Source organism: Misgurnus anguillicaudatus, chromosome 1, assembly GCF_027580225.2.
Source record: "Misgurnus anguillicaudatus chromosome 1, ASM2758022v2, whole genome shotgun sequence".
In the NCBI taxonomy this organism is placed as follows: Eukaryota; Metazoa; Chordata; class Actinopteri; order Cypriniformes; family Cobitidae; genus Misgurnus; species Misgurnus anguillicaudatus.
Genome location: NC_073337.2, coordinates 25,082,900 through 25,100,286, shown reverse-complemented (window position 1 = coordinate 25,100,286; position 17,387 = coordinate 25,082,900). Strand labels below are relative to the sequence as shown.

At 35.6% G+C, this 17,387-nt stretch overlaps 2 protein-coding genes and 1 long non-coding RNA gene across 5 annotated transcripts in view; 1 reads left to right on the top strand and 2 right to left on the bottom strand.

The window, feature by feature from the left end:
- Positions 1–3,106, bottom strand: part of nell2b (neural EGFL like 2b) — a 54,673-nt gene extending 51,567 nt beyond the window's left edge. For 2 of the 3 annotated variants that reach the window (XM_073868650.1, XM_073868658.1), the window contains exons 1-2: positions 2,765–3,106; positions 2,074–2,202 (exon numbers count right to left, since the gene is read on the bottom strand). In XM_073868650.1, the coding sequence (XP_073724751.1) occupies positions 2,074–2,202; positions 2,765–2,816 (181 nt within the window). In that variant the 5' untranslated portion in view covers positions 2,817–3,106. The remainder of the gene's footprint in view (positions 1–2,073; positions 2,203–2,764) is intronic. The other variant, XM_073868661.1, reaches the window with a different exon arrangement.
- An 8,555-nt stretch (positions 3,107–11,661) lies between these two features.
- Positions 11,662–14,434, bottom strand: LOC129432419 (uncharacterized). Its single transcript, XR_008640101.2, has 4 exons — positions 14,295–14,434; positions 12,191–12,404; positions 11,932–12,094; positions 11,662–11,836 (listed from the first exon to the last, which is right to left on the bottom strand). It is a non-coding gene; the product is annotated as an uncharacterized lncRNA (long non-coding RNA).
- Positions 11,832–16,522, top strand: prl2 (prolactin 2). Its single transcript, XM_055190833.2, has 5 exons — positions 11,832–12,104; positions 12,238–12,419; positions 13,787–13,894; positions 14,309–14,488; positions 15,948–16,522. Exons 1-5 carry the CDS (start codon positions 12,083–12,085, stop codon positions 16,137–16,139), a joined length of 684 nt encoding a protein of 227 aa, XP_055046808.1. The 5' UTR covers positions 11,832–12,082; the 3' UTR covers positions 16,140–16,522.
- The last annotated feature ends 865 nt before the right edge of the window (positions 16,523–17,387 follow it).

The window sequence follows — 17,387 nt, the reverse complement described above, 5'->3', positions numbered from 1 at the left end:
GTCGAGGTGCCTCCCGCCCTAATTAGCAAGATTGTTGCATCCACTGATAATCAAATGCTTCTTAAACACCAGAGTGCCAAATTTAGTTTTTACAGTACATGCATATCGTAATTTAAGTCTACCCATACATCTACTGTACTTGTTTTGTAGATCTATACAGGTGCACTCACACTATAGAATATATATGGTATGATTGCATTCGCCCGTGCAGAACTGCAATATCTCATGTAGCGTTCAGACTGCAGAGCTTAAATGATGACACTAAGATGCCGGCTCACTGTAAACCCTGACCGTGACTGCACACATACAAGCTTCGTTATAAGTCATGGGATTAGTTACAGCACTCAAAAGCAGAAAACAAAAGGTTGGTGGTTTAAACCAAAGGTGCAGAATGCAGTAACTGAGAATGACCATCACGGTTGTGCCCTTGCGCGAGGCACTTAAGCTCAAAGAGGGACTGTCAATCTGGATGATAAACAACCCACGAATCAACAATGAGGCGGCCCGAGTTATGGACAGCCCTGCTAAACCTGCCCTCCAAATGTTAAGACAAGAAAACACAGAATAGAATGGAACGGGATGGGGTGCAATGGAATGGAATGAAATGGGACAGAATAGAATATAATAGAGAATAGAATAGAATAGAATAGAATAGAATAGAATAGAATAGAAAATAGTATAGTATAGAATAGAATAGAATAGCATACAGAATAGTAATATAAAATAGAATATAAAATAGTGTAGAATAGAATATATAATATGAAATATGAAATATGAAAAATAGAATAGAATAGAATAGAATAGAATAGAATAGAATAGAATAGAATATAGAACAGTAATATAGAATAGAATAGAATATAGAACAGTAATATAGTATAGAATAGAATAGAATATAAAACAGTAATATAGAATAGAACAGAACAGTAATAAAGAATAGAATAGGATAGAATAGAATATAGAGCAGTGATATAGAATAGAATAAAATAGAATAGAATATAGAACAGTGATATAGAATAGAATATAGAACAGTAATATAGTATAGAATAGTAATATAGAATAGAATAGAATAGAGAACAGTGATATAGAATAGAATAAAATAGAATAGAATATAGAACAGTGATATAGAATAGAATATAGAACAGTAATATAGTATAGAACAGTAATATATAATATAATATAATAGAAAAGAATAGAATAGAATAGGACAGGACAGGACAGGACAGGACAGGACAGGACAGGACAGGACAGGACAGGACAGAACAGAACAGAACAGAATAGAATAGAATATAGAACAGTAATATAGTCTGGAATAGAATAGAATATAGAACAGTAATATAGTCTGGAATAGAATAGAATAGAATATAGAATTGTAATATAGAAAAGAGCAGAACAGTAATATAGAATAGAATAGAATAGAATATAGAACAGTAATATAGTATAGAATAGTAATATAGAATAGACTGGAATATAGAAGAGTATTATAGAATAGAATAGAATAGAATAGAATAGAATAGAATAGAATAGAATAGAATAGAATAGAATAGAATAGAACCTGCTAGCATAAATTACACTAAAATAGAACAGAAACCATAGACAAACATATAAAACAAACTTCTTATTTTCAAAATTCTTATAAAATGTGATTTCATCTAAAGGCTCTTTGGTAGGCGTTCTATTTATCATCACTTAAGTCATAAGACCGTCTTCCTGACATTCAGCCAGATGTTATTCCCTCGTCTGTTCACTGTCTTCATTAACTGCATCTTCTGAATGAGATGACAATTCTTTGATGGGGAGGAACTTGCCGCTCAACACAGGGGCCTTTTTACTCCTGGGATTGATGCTTCACTGTTGGGTTGATCCATTTTTCATGAGAGATTAAGTGGGATCTGGAATTATGCCGTTCTAAACCAGCTGTCTGCCTGGCTGTTTCCTCTCGCCAGATGTTTACAATAGGTTCCAATTTCTCTAAATTGATGAGGCTTACGGTGAACGCTACGCTCTGAAAAACTGCTCTCGTATCAGTTAGACTCAAAGCAAAGAACCACACTGATTAATTTCAGTCAGTCGTACCTTCAAACAAATAAGCACGGCTCTCGTGGTGGAACCCCTGGACTTGGGAAACTCCAGCACTTGACCTCAAAAGATCAAACTCATGGAAGATGTCCACATGTAATGCTGGGTCAACCCCGAAACCTGAAACTAAAGAACATAAACATAGTTTCTATAAAGCATTTAAAAACATGATGGGATGTTTCAACCCATGGTTGGGTAACAGTTGGGCTAAACTAATCTGGAAAATGTCTAGAATAATTGTCCCAACCGTGGGTTAAAACAACCCAGCAGTTTTAGATTGTCCAAAAAAATGCATTGACAAGGAGTGGGTCAGATTCTGATAACAGAGCATTCAGAAATACAAATATATGAATTGCACTTTGCAATACAATATACTGTACGTTTTATATTATTAAATGCCAGTATAACTAATAATGTATATACTGTAAACATACAAAAACCTGTTACTATACCTTATAATACCACCAAACACCTACACATAGTACATAATCTTTTAAATACAAGTTTATATTCATGTAAATATGTAGTTCAATAATATTACACGGTATTCACTTGTGTAAATATAAAGTAAGATGAACAGTGCGCATATTAAGTGTCACAATTTACGAAAACGTCAAGTACCCATTCCAATGAGGATGTTGATAGTATTAGCCTACATTTATGGACACCTGACAAATGCAAAACTTACCATACAAAACTCCGAAAGTGCAAAACGCCACATAAAGTTGCAATAATCCCATTGTTGTTGAGGAGAAGAGAGAGAAACGCCTATTCCATCATTGTTACTGCCGGAGACTGAGCGAGATGCGCATCAGTGATACACCTCCAACACACGCATCGTCTAATCTTTACTTACACTTGCGCAAAACTTCAGCACACGGAGACAGACGAATAAAACAAGACTGAAAACTCCATATGGCACAGAAATTCAGCTGATGGAGAACGCGGTGTGCCCTTCTGAATGAGCGGTCAGCGGGAGAGACGCAGGTGCGTCCGTTCTCCGATCCGGCCAGGGAACGAGTGTGAGCGCGCGCGCGCACCTGCATGTGAATCCTGCCACCTGCTGGTGATCAGATATATATGAACTTGTTTTATTTCTTTATTTAGGTTTAGAAGTAACTTCGTAATATGTTCATATACTGAAAGACAAGTTTACTTGAGTAAAACATGTACGCCCTTAAATCTGAAAAGGAAACATAAAAAATGGTCCCAATTTGTTAATGGGACAGTCTCCTTTATAAACGTCCAAATATGTACCATTTAGATAGAGATATGTATACATGAGGTACCAATATCTATTTTTGAGAAACTTAAATCCACTCTTTGGTACTACCAAGTAAACAATTACCGTCTTTCAACGTTGAAAAGTTGGCACAAATTTGAAGTCTTTTCAATGTTCATTTTCAACCTTCAGTGGACCAAAATTAGACGTTGAAGATCGACCTGTTTTCAACGTTGAAAAGTTGGACAAATTTGACGTCTTTTCAATGTTCATTTTCAACCTTCAGTGGATCAAAATTAGACGTTGAAGATCGACCTGTTTCAACGTTGAAAAGTTGGACCAATTTGACATCTTTTCAATGTTCATTTTCAACCTTCAGTGGACCAAAATTAGACGTTGAAGATCGACCTGTTTTCAACGTTGAAAAGTTGGACCAATTTGACATCTTTTCAATGTTCATTTTCAACCTTCAGTGGACCAAAATTAGACGTTGAAGATCGACCTGTTTTCAACATTGAAAAGTTGGACAAATTTGACGTCTTTTCAATTTTCATTTTCAACCTTCAGTGGACCAAAATTAGACGTTGAAGGTTTACGTCTATTCAACGTCTAACAGACAACTTTTTGCTAGCTTGGTAATATGTACCTGAGAGGTACTAATATGAAGTCTTTAGGTGCAAAAGAGTACTTTTTGAAAGCATTCAGTTTAAACATGCAGCTATATTATGCAAGTCAGTTCAACCTACTTTTTTAAGTTTTGACTTGTGATATGTTGACATAACTTTTAAAAACAAGTTGAAATCGTTTAACTTAATTGTTTACAATATAAAATATGTTGATTTTACACCATTTAATTACAGTGGGGACCATTTGATATCTTTTATAAAGGCTTAATGTAGATTTTTTTTTATATAAAACCCATTACAAAGTGTAAATCAAAATGTCTCTTAAATCATTTGAATATCTGACATCACTTTATAATTATTTTATCATAAATGTGTTTCAGTCTAATGCACGCGCTATTTTGATCTAATGTCACTGCATGATGTTAGCAACCTAAAATAACTCACGTAAATCAATAGAGATTACCTGATTAAATATTCGTCCAACTAAATTTAGTTGCTAAGAGATCCAGAGTTACAACCCTTAAAAGGTAAGATACGTTGCCATGGCATCTGTGGCACATTTGCATATGTAGAGGGGTCAGAGAAGAAGGTCACCTGAGCTAGAATTAAATAATTGCAGATCCAATCAAACAGGTCATGCGTTCAGCAATTACTATAAAATAACCAGTGTGTCTGATCTTTATCCCAATAACTACATTGCTACATTGATAAATGCAGCACTTCTGTTAAAAGGGTTGACGTCCGTGATGTACAACACATGCAAAATAACCATTTCATGGCGTGCACGTGTGTTTTTTCTGTCACTCAGCAGTGATAACTAATGTGTAATTAATGAATTATTTGGATAGCAAACTGATAAATCTGATTAAATAATCTCATATAAATGATTGATTAAAACACTAGTGCAATTTGCATGCTATTTATGTAAACACACATACATCAGAAAATAGTGTGGTGGGAGAAGTGGGAAAGAGAGAGAGAGAGAGAGAGAGAGAGAAGAGATACTGGATATTATTAGTGTGCATTTTTCAGGTTTCACAATGACAGCTCGAGGCATCAGTCAGAGAGAAGCAGCTTTAAAGAGAGATAGACAGATAGATAGCTGTGGCCGATATCAGCTTAGGCACCACATAACAATTGTTTTAGTCAACAGCATGTCTGTATGATTTTTATCACCTTCAGCACATGAAGTTGTTAGGAGATTACATAAGCGATATAAGTTGCTGTGCACACTGTGTTAACTGTAAGAGAAAAATGCAGTGGCCTTGAAGGAGTTGCATGCACTTAAGCCTTAAATATGCATTTCTTTGATTTAGATACAAAATCCAAGTCAAACCAATAAGGCTTTGTCTTTACAAGCGGACTTTTCCATGTTTAAGTGCTATAATTGGGTCCCCAGTGCTTCTTTCAACCTAGAAAATGTGAAAAAGATCAACTTGCAAGCATATGAAAAAATAGGTCATTGAAATTTGGCTCCTCTTGTGATGTCAGAAGGGGATAATACCGCCCCTTAACCTGCACTATCCAACCACGGCACTGCCATTAAGTGCAGAGATCAGCCCATTTGCATTTTAAAGGTGCAGTGTGTAACTTTTTTAACGATCTCTTGACAGAAATGCAATATTAAATACATAACTATAGTATCAGTGGTGTATAAAGACCTTTCATAATGAACTGTTATGTTTTTATTACCTTAGAATGAGACATTTTTATCTACATAGACAGAGGGTCCCCTTACATGGAAGTCGCCATTTTGTTTCTAAAGAAGCCCTTAACGGACAAACTTTTTTTACTAAGTTGTCTCCAATGATGACATGTTTGTCCGGTGGCGGCTACCGTAGCTTCTCTATGCGTTTCGGTGAATGGTGGACTGAAACGTTGGTTGCAATTTGCAACCTTACCACTAGATCTACTAAAACTTACAAAATGGCGACTTCCATGTAAGGGGACCCTCTGTGTATGTAGATAAAAATGTCTCATTCTAAGGTAATAAAACATAACAATTCGTTATGAAAGGTCTTTATACACCCCTGATAATATAGTTATGTATTTAATATTGCATTTCTGTCAAGAGATTGTTAAAAAAGTTACACACTGCACCTTTAAGTGCCCAAATACTTTTAGGAGACTATTTATATAATTTGCACTTAACATAATGCACATACATACAAATAACCACAAAAATAAGATCGAGAATGAAATCTGGAATCTGAGGGTGCAAAAAAATCAACATATTGAGAAAATTGCCTATAACACGTATTACTAATGATAAATACATTTTTATATTTACGGTAGGAAATTTACTAAATATCTCGTTTAAATAAAGATATTTGCTTGAAGGAAATGGGATGAATTTAGAAGCCACCAAACACTTCCATGTTTTCCCTATTTAAAGACTGTTACATAAGTATGGTGACACAAAATAAAATATGGCATCTAAATTCATCCCTGTTTGGATCCTAAGGAATGAATGGGGCTAGGCTAAATGCTAACACATTCACGACGCGCTGTACAAAGATTAAGTGCACGCATTGAATAAAGATAGGAATGTATTCATTCATCTAAGTTAAGGTAAAAACATAGTAAAATTTTGAAAACGGTGGTGTTTTCCTTTATTGACCCATATAATGTATTGTTGGTTATTGCTATTGCGACCTATGACTGGTTTTGTGGTCCAGGGTCACAAATAATCAATGTATCAGTATTATTCTTGTCATCAAGTACAGGATGGGACAAGCATGTTTCACAACCAGTTAAAATGCGAAACAATCACTCTATTACAATATATGAAAGGAAAAAAATTAAACAAATTGTAAACCAAATAAACTGTGAAAGCCAGACTTTTGTTTCTCTTTTTTGCACACTATAAATACCAGCTGTGGAGAGCTCCACGGGTTCATCGTCATGTTTTTTTTTTAATATAAATCTGCACAATACGCCGTAGACCACTGTAGGTTTCTTTAAGCCCACTTTTCAACCAAACAATCACCTTGCAGTCTCTACTTCACCAGAGAATACACACTCCAGATTTAAGTGCATCACGAAAACACTTCAGCTCAAGTGTAATAATGGGAAAGGGTGGATTTCAGGCACATTGCTGATATCACAGGGTGGTCTATACACGTTATAGAGATGTTTCAGTCCAAACCTGTGTGTGCAGACTAACAAATCACAACCCAAAAATGGGTTGCTGGTCTCTTTTGATACGGCAGGAATTTTTTAAAATTTAAAATCAAAATAAAATGCAACTAACAGGCTGTGAGATCTAGACGAGAAGTTGTGCTTTAAAAGTGTATATTTGTTATTTTTATTGTCAAAAATGACAATTGTTTCGCTAGATAAGACCCTTATGCCTTGTTTGGGATTGTTTGTGGTCCTTTGAAACTCCGTTGAAAAAAAATGTTAAGTGTTGAGTTAAGCATTAATTGTTGGTGTCTATTAAAGTCCATTAAAATGAGAAAAATCCTGCAATGTTTTCCTCAAAAAACATAATTTCTTCTTGACTGAACAAAGAAAGACATCAACATTTTGGATGATATGGTGGTGAGTAAATTATCTGGATTTTTCTTTTAAGAAAATGGACTATTCCTTTAAGCGAGAATGTCACATCTGGGATGGTGTGAAGGCGAGCAAATTATGAATTTTCATTTTTGGGTGAACTATTCCTCTAAATCTGTATCTTAGTGTGGTACGTATATGTGCTCATGTGGGTCTTATATACTGTACCATTTGAGATTAAATCAGCATACAATGCTGCCATCTAGTGGCAAAACAGACTCAGACCCTCAGGTTGCCATGGGAAGATTATGTACACGTAATAATAGCATAGCAAAATGTGACCCTGGACCATAAACCAGTCATAAGGGGTTTATTTGAAATTTAGATTTTTATATTATCTGAAAGCTAAATAAGGAGCCTTTTCATTGATATATGGTTTGTTATAGGACAAATTTTGGCCAAAATACAACTATTTGAAAATCTAGAATCTGAGGGGTGCAAAAACATCAAAATATTGAGAAAATCGCCTTTAAAGTTATACAAATGATAAATAAATGTTTGATATATTTACGATACAGAATTTCCAAAATATCTACATGATCATAATCTTTACATAATATCCTAGATTTTTGGCATTAAAAATGTATAATTTTGACCCATACAATGTATTGTTGGATATTGCTACAAATATACCCATTCTACTTATGGTTTGGTGGTACAGCAGGTTCACAAATGCACTGCATGGTTCTTAACTTTGTTAAGCCAAGACCCCTCAATTGAAAATAATTTTAATTGCAATGTATGTTTGTTTTTGTGTTGACTATATACTGAATTGCCTCATGAAAACAGTAAAGAATAAATAAAATAAAATACTGAATTAGCCTAAAGAACTGCTTTTTTAAAAAACATTAAAGAAATAAATGACAGAAGGTTGGTGTAAAACACGAGCATGCAGCCAAACATGACGATTATTGCTAAACTGCATAATTCACTGCATAAATACCCTGCTAACTTATACCCTGTTTACCACATTCATCAATACAGCCCATTTTTTTGCTAGCCCCTACCCAAAAACACATACCATCTCAACACCATCAGCTTTCACAGGCCACTCACAGCTGAACATCCAGACCACCAACAGTGGCCTCACCTTGGAGTATCCAAAAGGCACTGTTTCCACAAATATAGTTGTGAAATATATTTATGAAGATATTTTTGGTGATGCAATTAGCATGATGATATTTTTTACACAATTTATGATCAATTATTGCATATATTCTTTGAAGGCATTTCAACTCAATCTTCAGTCTATTGAGAAATGGAAGATTTAGAAGAAGATGATCATCATCTTTTCAGTAAACAAATGAATCAAAGTTTGTCACGATTATAAAGTCTGAAAACGAAAAGTACCACGACTTTCAGCAAGCGTGTAAGATTCAGAAACCAACCAGGGAATACCAAAAATGTGAAAGTGCTCCAATTTAAAAAGCCATAGTTGCTCACATTTGTACACAAATTGACTGCACATGAAGTATACTTGAACATGCATTTGGGCATCTTCGTGTTTATTTATGATCGAAATCACCGCTTTGGTACATTTAGTGCTTACTCAAAAGTTAAAGGATATGATTCATAATGTTGTGTTCAGGTGAACTCTTAAATGCATTAGATTACCTTCACACTTGCTGAGAAGTAAAGTTTGCCTTGTTGTTAGACCCATGTGGAACAGGTATAGCACTTAACATTACTCACCACAAACAGGTCATTTGCTTTGAGTTTTAGCTCTCTGTCATGGTCCAGAAAGCAGGGAATTTATGGCAATCCATTAAATACTTTTAAATCTACAATCTAATTTTGCACAAATATGAGATCAAGCCATAGGGAACAGATAGACAGGCAGATAGAGTCGATAGACAGACAGAGTAGATAGACAGGTAAGAAGATGGATGGATGGATGGATGGATGGATGGATGAATGGACAGACGGACAGACAGTAGATAGACAGCTAGAGAGACAGATAGATAGACAGATAAGAATATGGATGGATGGATGGATGGATGGATGGATGGATGGATGGATGGATGGACGGACGGACAAAGTAGATATAGACAGCTACATAGACAGGTAGGTAGGTAGGTAGGTAGGCAGACAGACAGACAGACAGACAGACAGACAGACAGACAACAGACAGAGTCAATAGATAGACAAACAGACCAAGATAGACAGATAGATAGACAGAGAGACAGACAGACAGACAGAGTCGATAGATAGAGTCTATAGACAGACAGACAGACAGGATAGATAGACAGGATAGACAGGCAGGATAGACAGGCAGGATAGACAGGCAGGATAGACAGACAGGATAGACAGACAGGATAGACAGACAGGACAGACAGACAGGACAGACAGACAAGACAGACAGGACAGACAGACAGGACAGACAGACAGGACAGACAGACAGGACAGACAGACAGACAGACAGACAGACAGACAGACAGATAGATAGGTAGGTAGACAGACAGACAGACAGACGACAGACAGACGACAGACAGACGACAGAGTCGATAGACAGAATCAATAGATAGAGTCGATAGACAGACAAACGGGGAGAATAGATCGATAGATCTATCGACAGACAGACAGACAGACAGACAGACAGACAGACAGACAGACAGACAGACAGACAGACAGACAGACAGACAGACAGACAGACAGACAGACAGACAGACAGACAGACAGATAGATAGATAGATAGATAGATAGATAGATAGATAGATAGATAGATAGATAGACGGACAGAGTATATAGACAGCTAGATGGACAGGTAGGTAGACAGCCAGACAGCCAGACAGATGGATAGATAGTCAATAGACAGACAGACAGACAGACAGACAGACAGACAGACAGACAGACAACAGAGAGAGTTGATAGATAGAGTCTATAGACAGACAAACAGACAGACAGACAGAGTAGGTAGACAGGTAGGTAGACAGGTAGGTAGGTAGACAGGTAGGTAGACAGGTAGGTAGACAGGTAGGTAGACAGGTAGGTAGACAGATCGATAGATCGATAGATCGATAGATAGATAGATAGATAGAAAGATAGAAAGATAGATAGATAGATAGATAGATAGATAGATAGATAGATAGATAGATAGATAGATAGATAGATAGATAGATAGATAGATAGATAGATAGATAGATAGATAGATAGATCGATAGACAGACAGCTAGATAGACAGGTAGGTAGACAGCCAGACAGATGGATAGATAGAGTCAATAGACAGACAGACAGACAGACAGACAGACAGACAACAGAGAGAGTCAATAGATACAGTCTATAGACAGACAGACAGACAGACAGACAACTAGATAGATAGAGTCAATAGATAGAGTACATTGCCAAATAGATAGACAGGTAAGAAGATAGATAGACAGACAGACAGACAGACAGAGTCGATAGATAGAGTTTATAGACAGACGGACGGACAGACAGACAGACAGACAGACAGACGGATAGATGGTTCCTCAGGGTTTCTTTCAGTTACTTGATCTCTGTCACCTCTGTCATCTTCTTTCATCCAGTTTATCATGTAAGGTGGCATCTTGTCACATTTTTTCAACATTGAGCATTTGAGAGGAAAACATGCAGTTTTGTGACAGTTTGCAAGACTTTGGGTCTAATAATAATCTCCTCTGGTCTGTGTTTGACCCATATATCCAGCCGGCTGACGTCACGGTTGCATCCAGTCCAACATCAGCCTGTCATCTAGCCGTACATATCGTGCCCTGACGGCGGGTTGGCGTGCAGTCCTCGTCACAGCGGTCGATACTGAACGTCCAATTGCACTCAGACGCACACGTGTGCACATGGCAAACGTCTGAGGTCAAGAGGTTTGTTACGTGACCTCTAAAGCTCAGCACATGCAGCAAGAATTCAAGCTCAATTGAAATGCTAACATATAAAAAATAGTTATGACTAAATTTCTGAAACTAGCAGCCTAAGCAGCCATATTGTTAAAGTATACGTCCATAACCAATGGATGTCAACCTAACAAACACCAGCAGTGATAACAACAAACCAAAAACAGCTGGTGATTATATTTTGGCAGTCAAAAGGGGCAGAGAAACGCACGGGAACTCATGCAATGTGATTATTTGAATTGGGTCACAAAACTATCGGTATCGGCCATTCTAAGTAACTGAGTATTGGTGTCGGCACAAAAAAATGTGTATCGTGTATCTTTTATCAAAACCGTTTATTTCTCATATCATCTGTTTTAAGAATAACTCATATAGTTCAGGTGACACTGGACGCCAGAAGGGCAAGAGTGCCTGCCACCCACGTTTTCTGATGGGCAAAATGACAGAGATGCTGAGGGTTGGATGTATAACGCAAAACCGAAGCGGGAAGCCTGCAGGGAGTTGGGATAGAAGAGGCATTAGTCACAATCTGAATGAAAGAAGAAACGCAATGGCTTCTGACAATAACGCCATCGTGCACGCATACCTTTCAAGCCCGCCCCTTTCTTGCCATCTTTCACTTTAATGGGCAGATTCATCCAACAGCACCTCTCGACCCCCTCTTGCCTTAAACTCAGGACACTTTAAATAGCAAACCGACCCCCTGCTTTTACCATAACCTCTCTTTTCCTCTCAGAATGACCAGGAGCCTGAAGCAAGGTATTTCTGATTAAAGATGACTAGCAGCTCATGTGACGGTTAAACTCATCTCTATGCTTGCTTGGACAACTCAAGATTTCTCTAACCTTCTTCTCTTCCATCTTTTTCTCTCCGGGTTTGTGATTCACGGCAGTGGCCGCACTACTTGTGGCACTGCTATGCCTGGATCCTCACGGGCACGGGGGGTTCTCCGCACCCATCTGCATGCATGGGCCAACAGGATGTCACGTCCCGTCTCTGGCAGATCTCTTCGACAGGGTCATTCAGCACTCGGCCAGAATGCACAGCCTCTCCAATGATCTGCACTCAGAGTTTGTAAGTCACATCTGCGTGATGCTATTGTAAATGTAACATGTAGTTGAAAGTGATGTTGCTGGGATGTGTTTGGGGAGTTGCAGATGCTGGGGGGCTGAATTATGTCTAAACCTTGAGATGCAAGTGTGCATTTTTAATCATTCTGCTTAAAATAATTCATGTGACCCTGTCTGTGAAATCCAGGTTAAAATCTCATAGTCTAGGTATGAAATCAAAGTTTGACTTATTTTAATCTTAGTTAGACATAGCAAAGTTATATCTATAGACCAAGGATCTTTAACCTTTTTGTGATGGAGGGCTACCACAACAGATAAAATAATCTGGAAGGCTACTTATTTGATAGTTTTACTCAAAACTTTTTTCCTTTACTTGTTTTTTTTTTTTACTGTACTTGTTGATGTGTTGCGTCATTGTTTAAAATGTTAATATAAAAATATGTCATAAATAAATATTAAAATTGAGGCTATTAATATAGAATGTGCTTTGGCGGGCAACTCACAGACTCCGTGCGGGCAAACTTGTGCCCACGGGCACCATGTTGGAGACCACTGTTATAAACTGTTATTTACATTATGCAGGATGATTTTTTTTAATAAAATAATAAATCACAAAAATGACATAAACTGGGTTTTCACAACCAGGGTCACATATTGCAATAAAATATATTAAATAATAATAAATATATCTCAAATTAAGTCAACAGTGATATTATAATAACTATAATAACTTCTTGTTTTGACTCACTGAACATTTTAACCCCTGTTTTTTTTTTACTATTTTAAGTTTGTACTAAATTATTAGACATTATTCTGGTTTTGTCATTGTGTTTTCTGACTTATTATTTTGTTTTCTGGCTTGTTATTTTGTTTTTTGACTTGTTATTTTGTTTCCTGACTTTTTATTTTGTTTTCTGGCTTGTTATTTTGTTTTCTGGCTTGTTATTTTGTTTTTTGACTTGTTATTTTGTTTCCTGACTTTTTATTTTGTTTTCTGGCTTGTTATTTTGTTTTCTGGCTTGTTATTTTGTTTTTTGACTTGTTATTTTGTTTCCTGACTTTTTATTTTGTTTTCTGGCTTGTTATTTTGTTTTCTGACTTTTTATTTTGTTCCCTGACTTTTTATTATGTTTCATGATTTGTTATGTTGTTGTTGGATTCATCTTTGTGTTTTTTGATTTGGCTTTTATCTCTCTTTGTTTTTTTTATTTTTGTTTTGATTTATTTCTGCTTTTCTGCCACCATACATTTTAAAATCATTACACTAAAATACATAATAAATATTGATTTCTCACTTAGTTCTCTAATATATTTTTGGAAAAAAAAATTGCTAACATCTCATCATCTTCTGTATTCTTTATTTTCTTAAAGGAACAGTATTTCCTGCCCAGCAAAAACCATATAGGAAAGATTTACCGTAAATGTCACACAGCTAACATACTGACGCCGAACGGAAAAGAAAACGCACAAAAACTTGCAGTGAGTTTCACATATCAACCTTTTTTTGTTCATACAGTCGGTTTTGTCTCTGAGGTACCTGCACGGTGCACACCTTGTCTGTCATTATTGTTATTAATGTACCGTGTTCGCTGATGCCCCTGTTGTCTTATCACTTGTGCCCTTGAGCCAGGCACTTCCCTGAGGAAGTTTACTGCCAATTACAGCAGTCATATCCGCTAAATTTAATAACCAAGCAACCAGCAGCACCCCAAAGCCTATTTGCTGTGTTGCATTAGACATGAGAGAACACACATAGTAAATATGTATACTGTAGCTTACTTTTAAGTTACTTTAATAAACGTGTCTGCATAAATGTAAATACATTACATATTAGAAATACCCAGATACTGTTTATGCATGGATCTTTTAAGCCACGTACCTCTCGTGTCTTAGCGTGAAGAGTTGACGGAGGTGATTCTGAAATTGCTGATGGCCTGGAGGGACCCTTTGTTCCAGTTACACCAAAGCATGGCTCACCAACAAGATTTCAACAGCTTCAGCAGCAACAAAGCCCTGGAGATGGGTGACATGGCTCACGAGCTGAGGAAAGGCGTGGAGAAAATTGCTGAGAAGGTGCTTGAAACGATTTAGTTACCTTATCTATTACAACAATCTAATGCTGTTAGATATTAGAGCAGTAATATTTTGATTCACTTTGGGTGCTTCCAAGCGTCCAGACATCTATCAAACATTTTACACTGTTATGCAATATTAATATTAATACAGAACATGTATGCCATTTTTACTAGTGTTGTAACAACAATAACATTTTGAGTCTTAAAATTACTGTGGTTATTCAGTTTGCCGTTAGTATAGACCGTTTCAGCAGTAACAATATAAACAAGCGGCTGTCGCGGTCCGCATGAACTTCTGGTAAACTCCGCTAAGAATAAATAACAACAAAGTTCGTTAAACGTAGTTTACTTATATAACAAGCAAAAAAACAACAAATAGATTACATAGTAAAAACCAAAACATTTATTATTTTCGACGAGGCATTTGTTCAAGAGATCAGTTTAGCAAATAGTCAGACCATTAAAAAAACGACACCGGAAGTAAGGTTCGGATCCAGGCGTGTATCACGTGCGTCCGATGAAATCGTCTATATAAAAGATATAGTAAGTGATAGATGAGTGACACAAGATAATTAAATTGTACCTCGACTATGAAGACTTGTATACTTCAATACTTTGTATTTGCCTTGTACGATTAACTCATTCCCCGCCATTGCCAAGTTATTACGTCAATTAAGAGAAAACATTTGCATGAAAAAAACGTGTTCCTGAAGAGTTTTTATGGTAATCTGCAATACCACGATTGTCCACTAGATGGATAATCTTATCAAATTTATAAAAAAGCAAAAAATTACTTATTCATTTTACACTCCGTTTATGTTTTGATAATCGTTCTGAATCTGATTTCTAACAAAATTCCTTCACAAAAATGCAATTATTTCAGCTTTATGCAAAACATTTTTATTTTTTTAAGAAAAATACCCATCTTTAAGAGTTATAAGCAGAGTATAGGATGAAATTCTATAAATTTTTTTCCCGTTTTGTTTATTGTTTATTTGAAAGCAAAGGGTCTGTACTTTCATTTGATACATTTGTATGTTTATATATATATATATATAATTTTTTTTATTTTTTTTTTAATGAAAATTAAGGCATTTTGAGAAACTTTTGTGAAAATCACAAAAATGCTGGCGGGCAACTTTTCAAAAAAAAAGGCTGTCGAGGAATGAGTTAAAATCCATTAATAGAAACACATTAAATATTTACAGTACATTAATCCCATCATGTAAAACTGATTTTAAGCTGTGGAGGCCGCTATTAGGTTTTATGTCTTATTATTTTATGTTTTTTAGTTGGGGTACCCTTTAAGGAAGCACCAGCATTCTGCCAAATACAATGGAGAAATGTATAATAAAAATAATTAATTAATTAATACAAAAAAGATTACTTTTTAAATTTGGAAATTGTACGGTTATAGTCGGTATAGTTATGTATGTTTTGTCTCTCCTATCTACCAGATGAGAGTGCTAGGAATGCTGGGTAATGCAGTCCCAGCTCTATCATCACAGGAAGCCTTGGTTGCTGTGTCTGACAGCGGAGAAGCTATGAGCGACTACGAGCTCCTCTATTGCTTTCGTCGTGACTCTAATAAAGTCCAGAATTATCTAAAGATCCTTAAATGCAGGATCGTAACTGAGCATGACTGTTAGCAGAAAACACAGAATTTTCATCCAGACAGCGCAGTGGACAGCAACTGTCGGTTTCCACTTATCAAGCTTATGTTTGACTCTGTGCCAGTTAAGACTCTGTCAGATCCTTACAATTAAACTTGAAAGCCATATCCAATAGGATACAGTTTTTAATGCTTTACCATCTATCAATTAATTATCAAAAGAAAGATAATATGCAGGGCAAAGTTGTGTTTCGCCATTAGAAAAGTCAATTCATCACTCATATTCTGCATTTTTTATGTACCAATTGTTTTGCCAAATTTTCATTCATTTTCTTTATATTTTTAAATTTTATCAATATCATTTGCAAAGCAAACCTAGAAAAAAAATAGTAATAAAACTGTACATTCATCAGCAGAGAAGTGATGTTTGTATTTATTATTTATTCAGTATTTATTAACAAAATAAGATATTTTGATAAAAGGTGGTACAGTAACCACGCAGTGAACGGTACCCATTGACTTCCATAGTATTTGTTTTTTCCACTATGATAGTCGGTGGATGCCGTCAACTGTGTGGTTAGCATCATTTATCAAAATATCTTCTTTGGTATTCAACAGAAGAAAGAAACTCATACACTGTAAAAATTTGTTGCACTTACATGTTTAAACAACTTGAATCATTTTAAGTCATTTTAACTTTTTGACTAGTTAAAAGTTAAAGTTATAATAACATAAATTCAGCTTTATTTTTTATACCAACTCCTAGTCAAGAACCAAGTAGTTTAAACATAAAAAATGTAAGTTACTTGGTTGCCTTCAAAAGAAATATTAGTTGACTTGTGTAAATGTGTAAAATTGTACAAAAAAAATGTAAGTTAATTCAACTTAACAATATTAGTACAATTTACACAATTTTCAATTCAAGTCAACTAATATTTTTTAAGTTGAATGAAATTAAAATTTTAGTAGAATTTTACACACTTTTTAAAAAGAATGTCAACTAATATTTTTAAGTTGAATGAAACCAATTTTTTTAGTGCGATTTTATAAATTTCAACTAATGTTTTTATGTCGAATGTACTCAAAAAATTTAGAACAATTTTACACTTTTTATTAAGTCAACAAATATTTTTAAGTTGAATTAACTCAAAATTATAATTTTTTCTCGTTTTTTATTTACACAACAATCAACATACATATTCAAGGGTTTTTTCCCTCCTAGGAGTTTTCCCCCTGGACTAGCCAGGAGGGTTTTTCTCCTAGGGGTTTTTTTCATCCCCTGGAG

Bases quoted from the DNA above. Each gene is read 5' to 3' on its own strand.
- prl2 (XM_055190833.2), top strand. From the start codon at position 12,083: ATGACCAGGAGCCTGAAGCAAG. The intron at 12,420-13,786 runs GTAAGTCACATC...ATTTTCTTAAAG, and splicing joins ATGATCTGCACTCAGAGTTT to GAACAGTATTTCCTGCCCAG. The intron at 13,895-14,308 runs GTGAGTTTCACA...CTCGTGTCTTAG, and splicing joins AAAACGCACAAAAACTTGCA to CGTGAAGAGTTGACGGAGGT.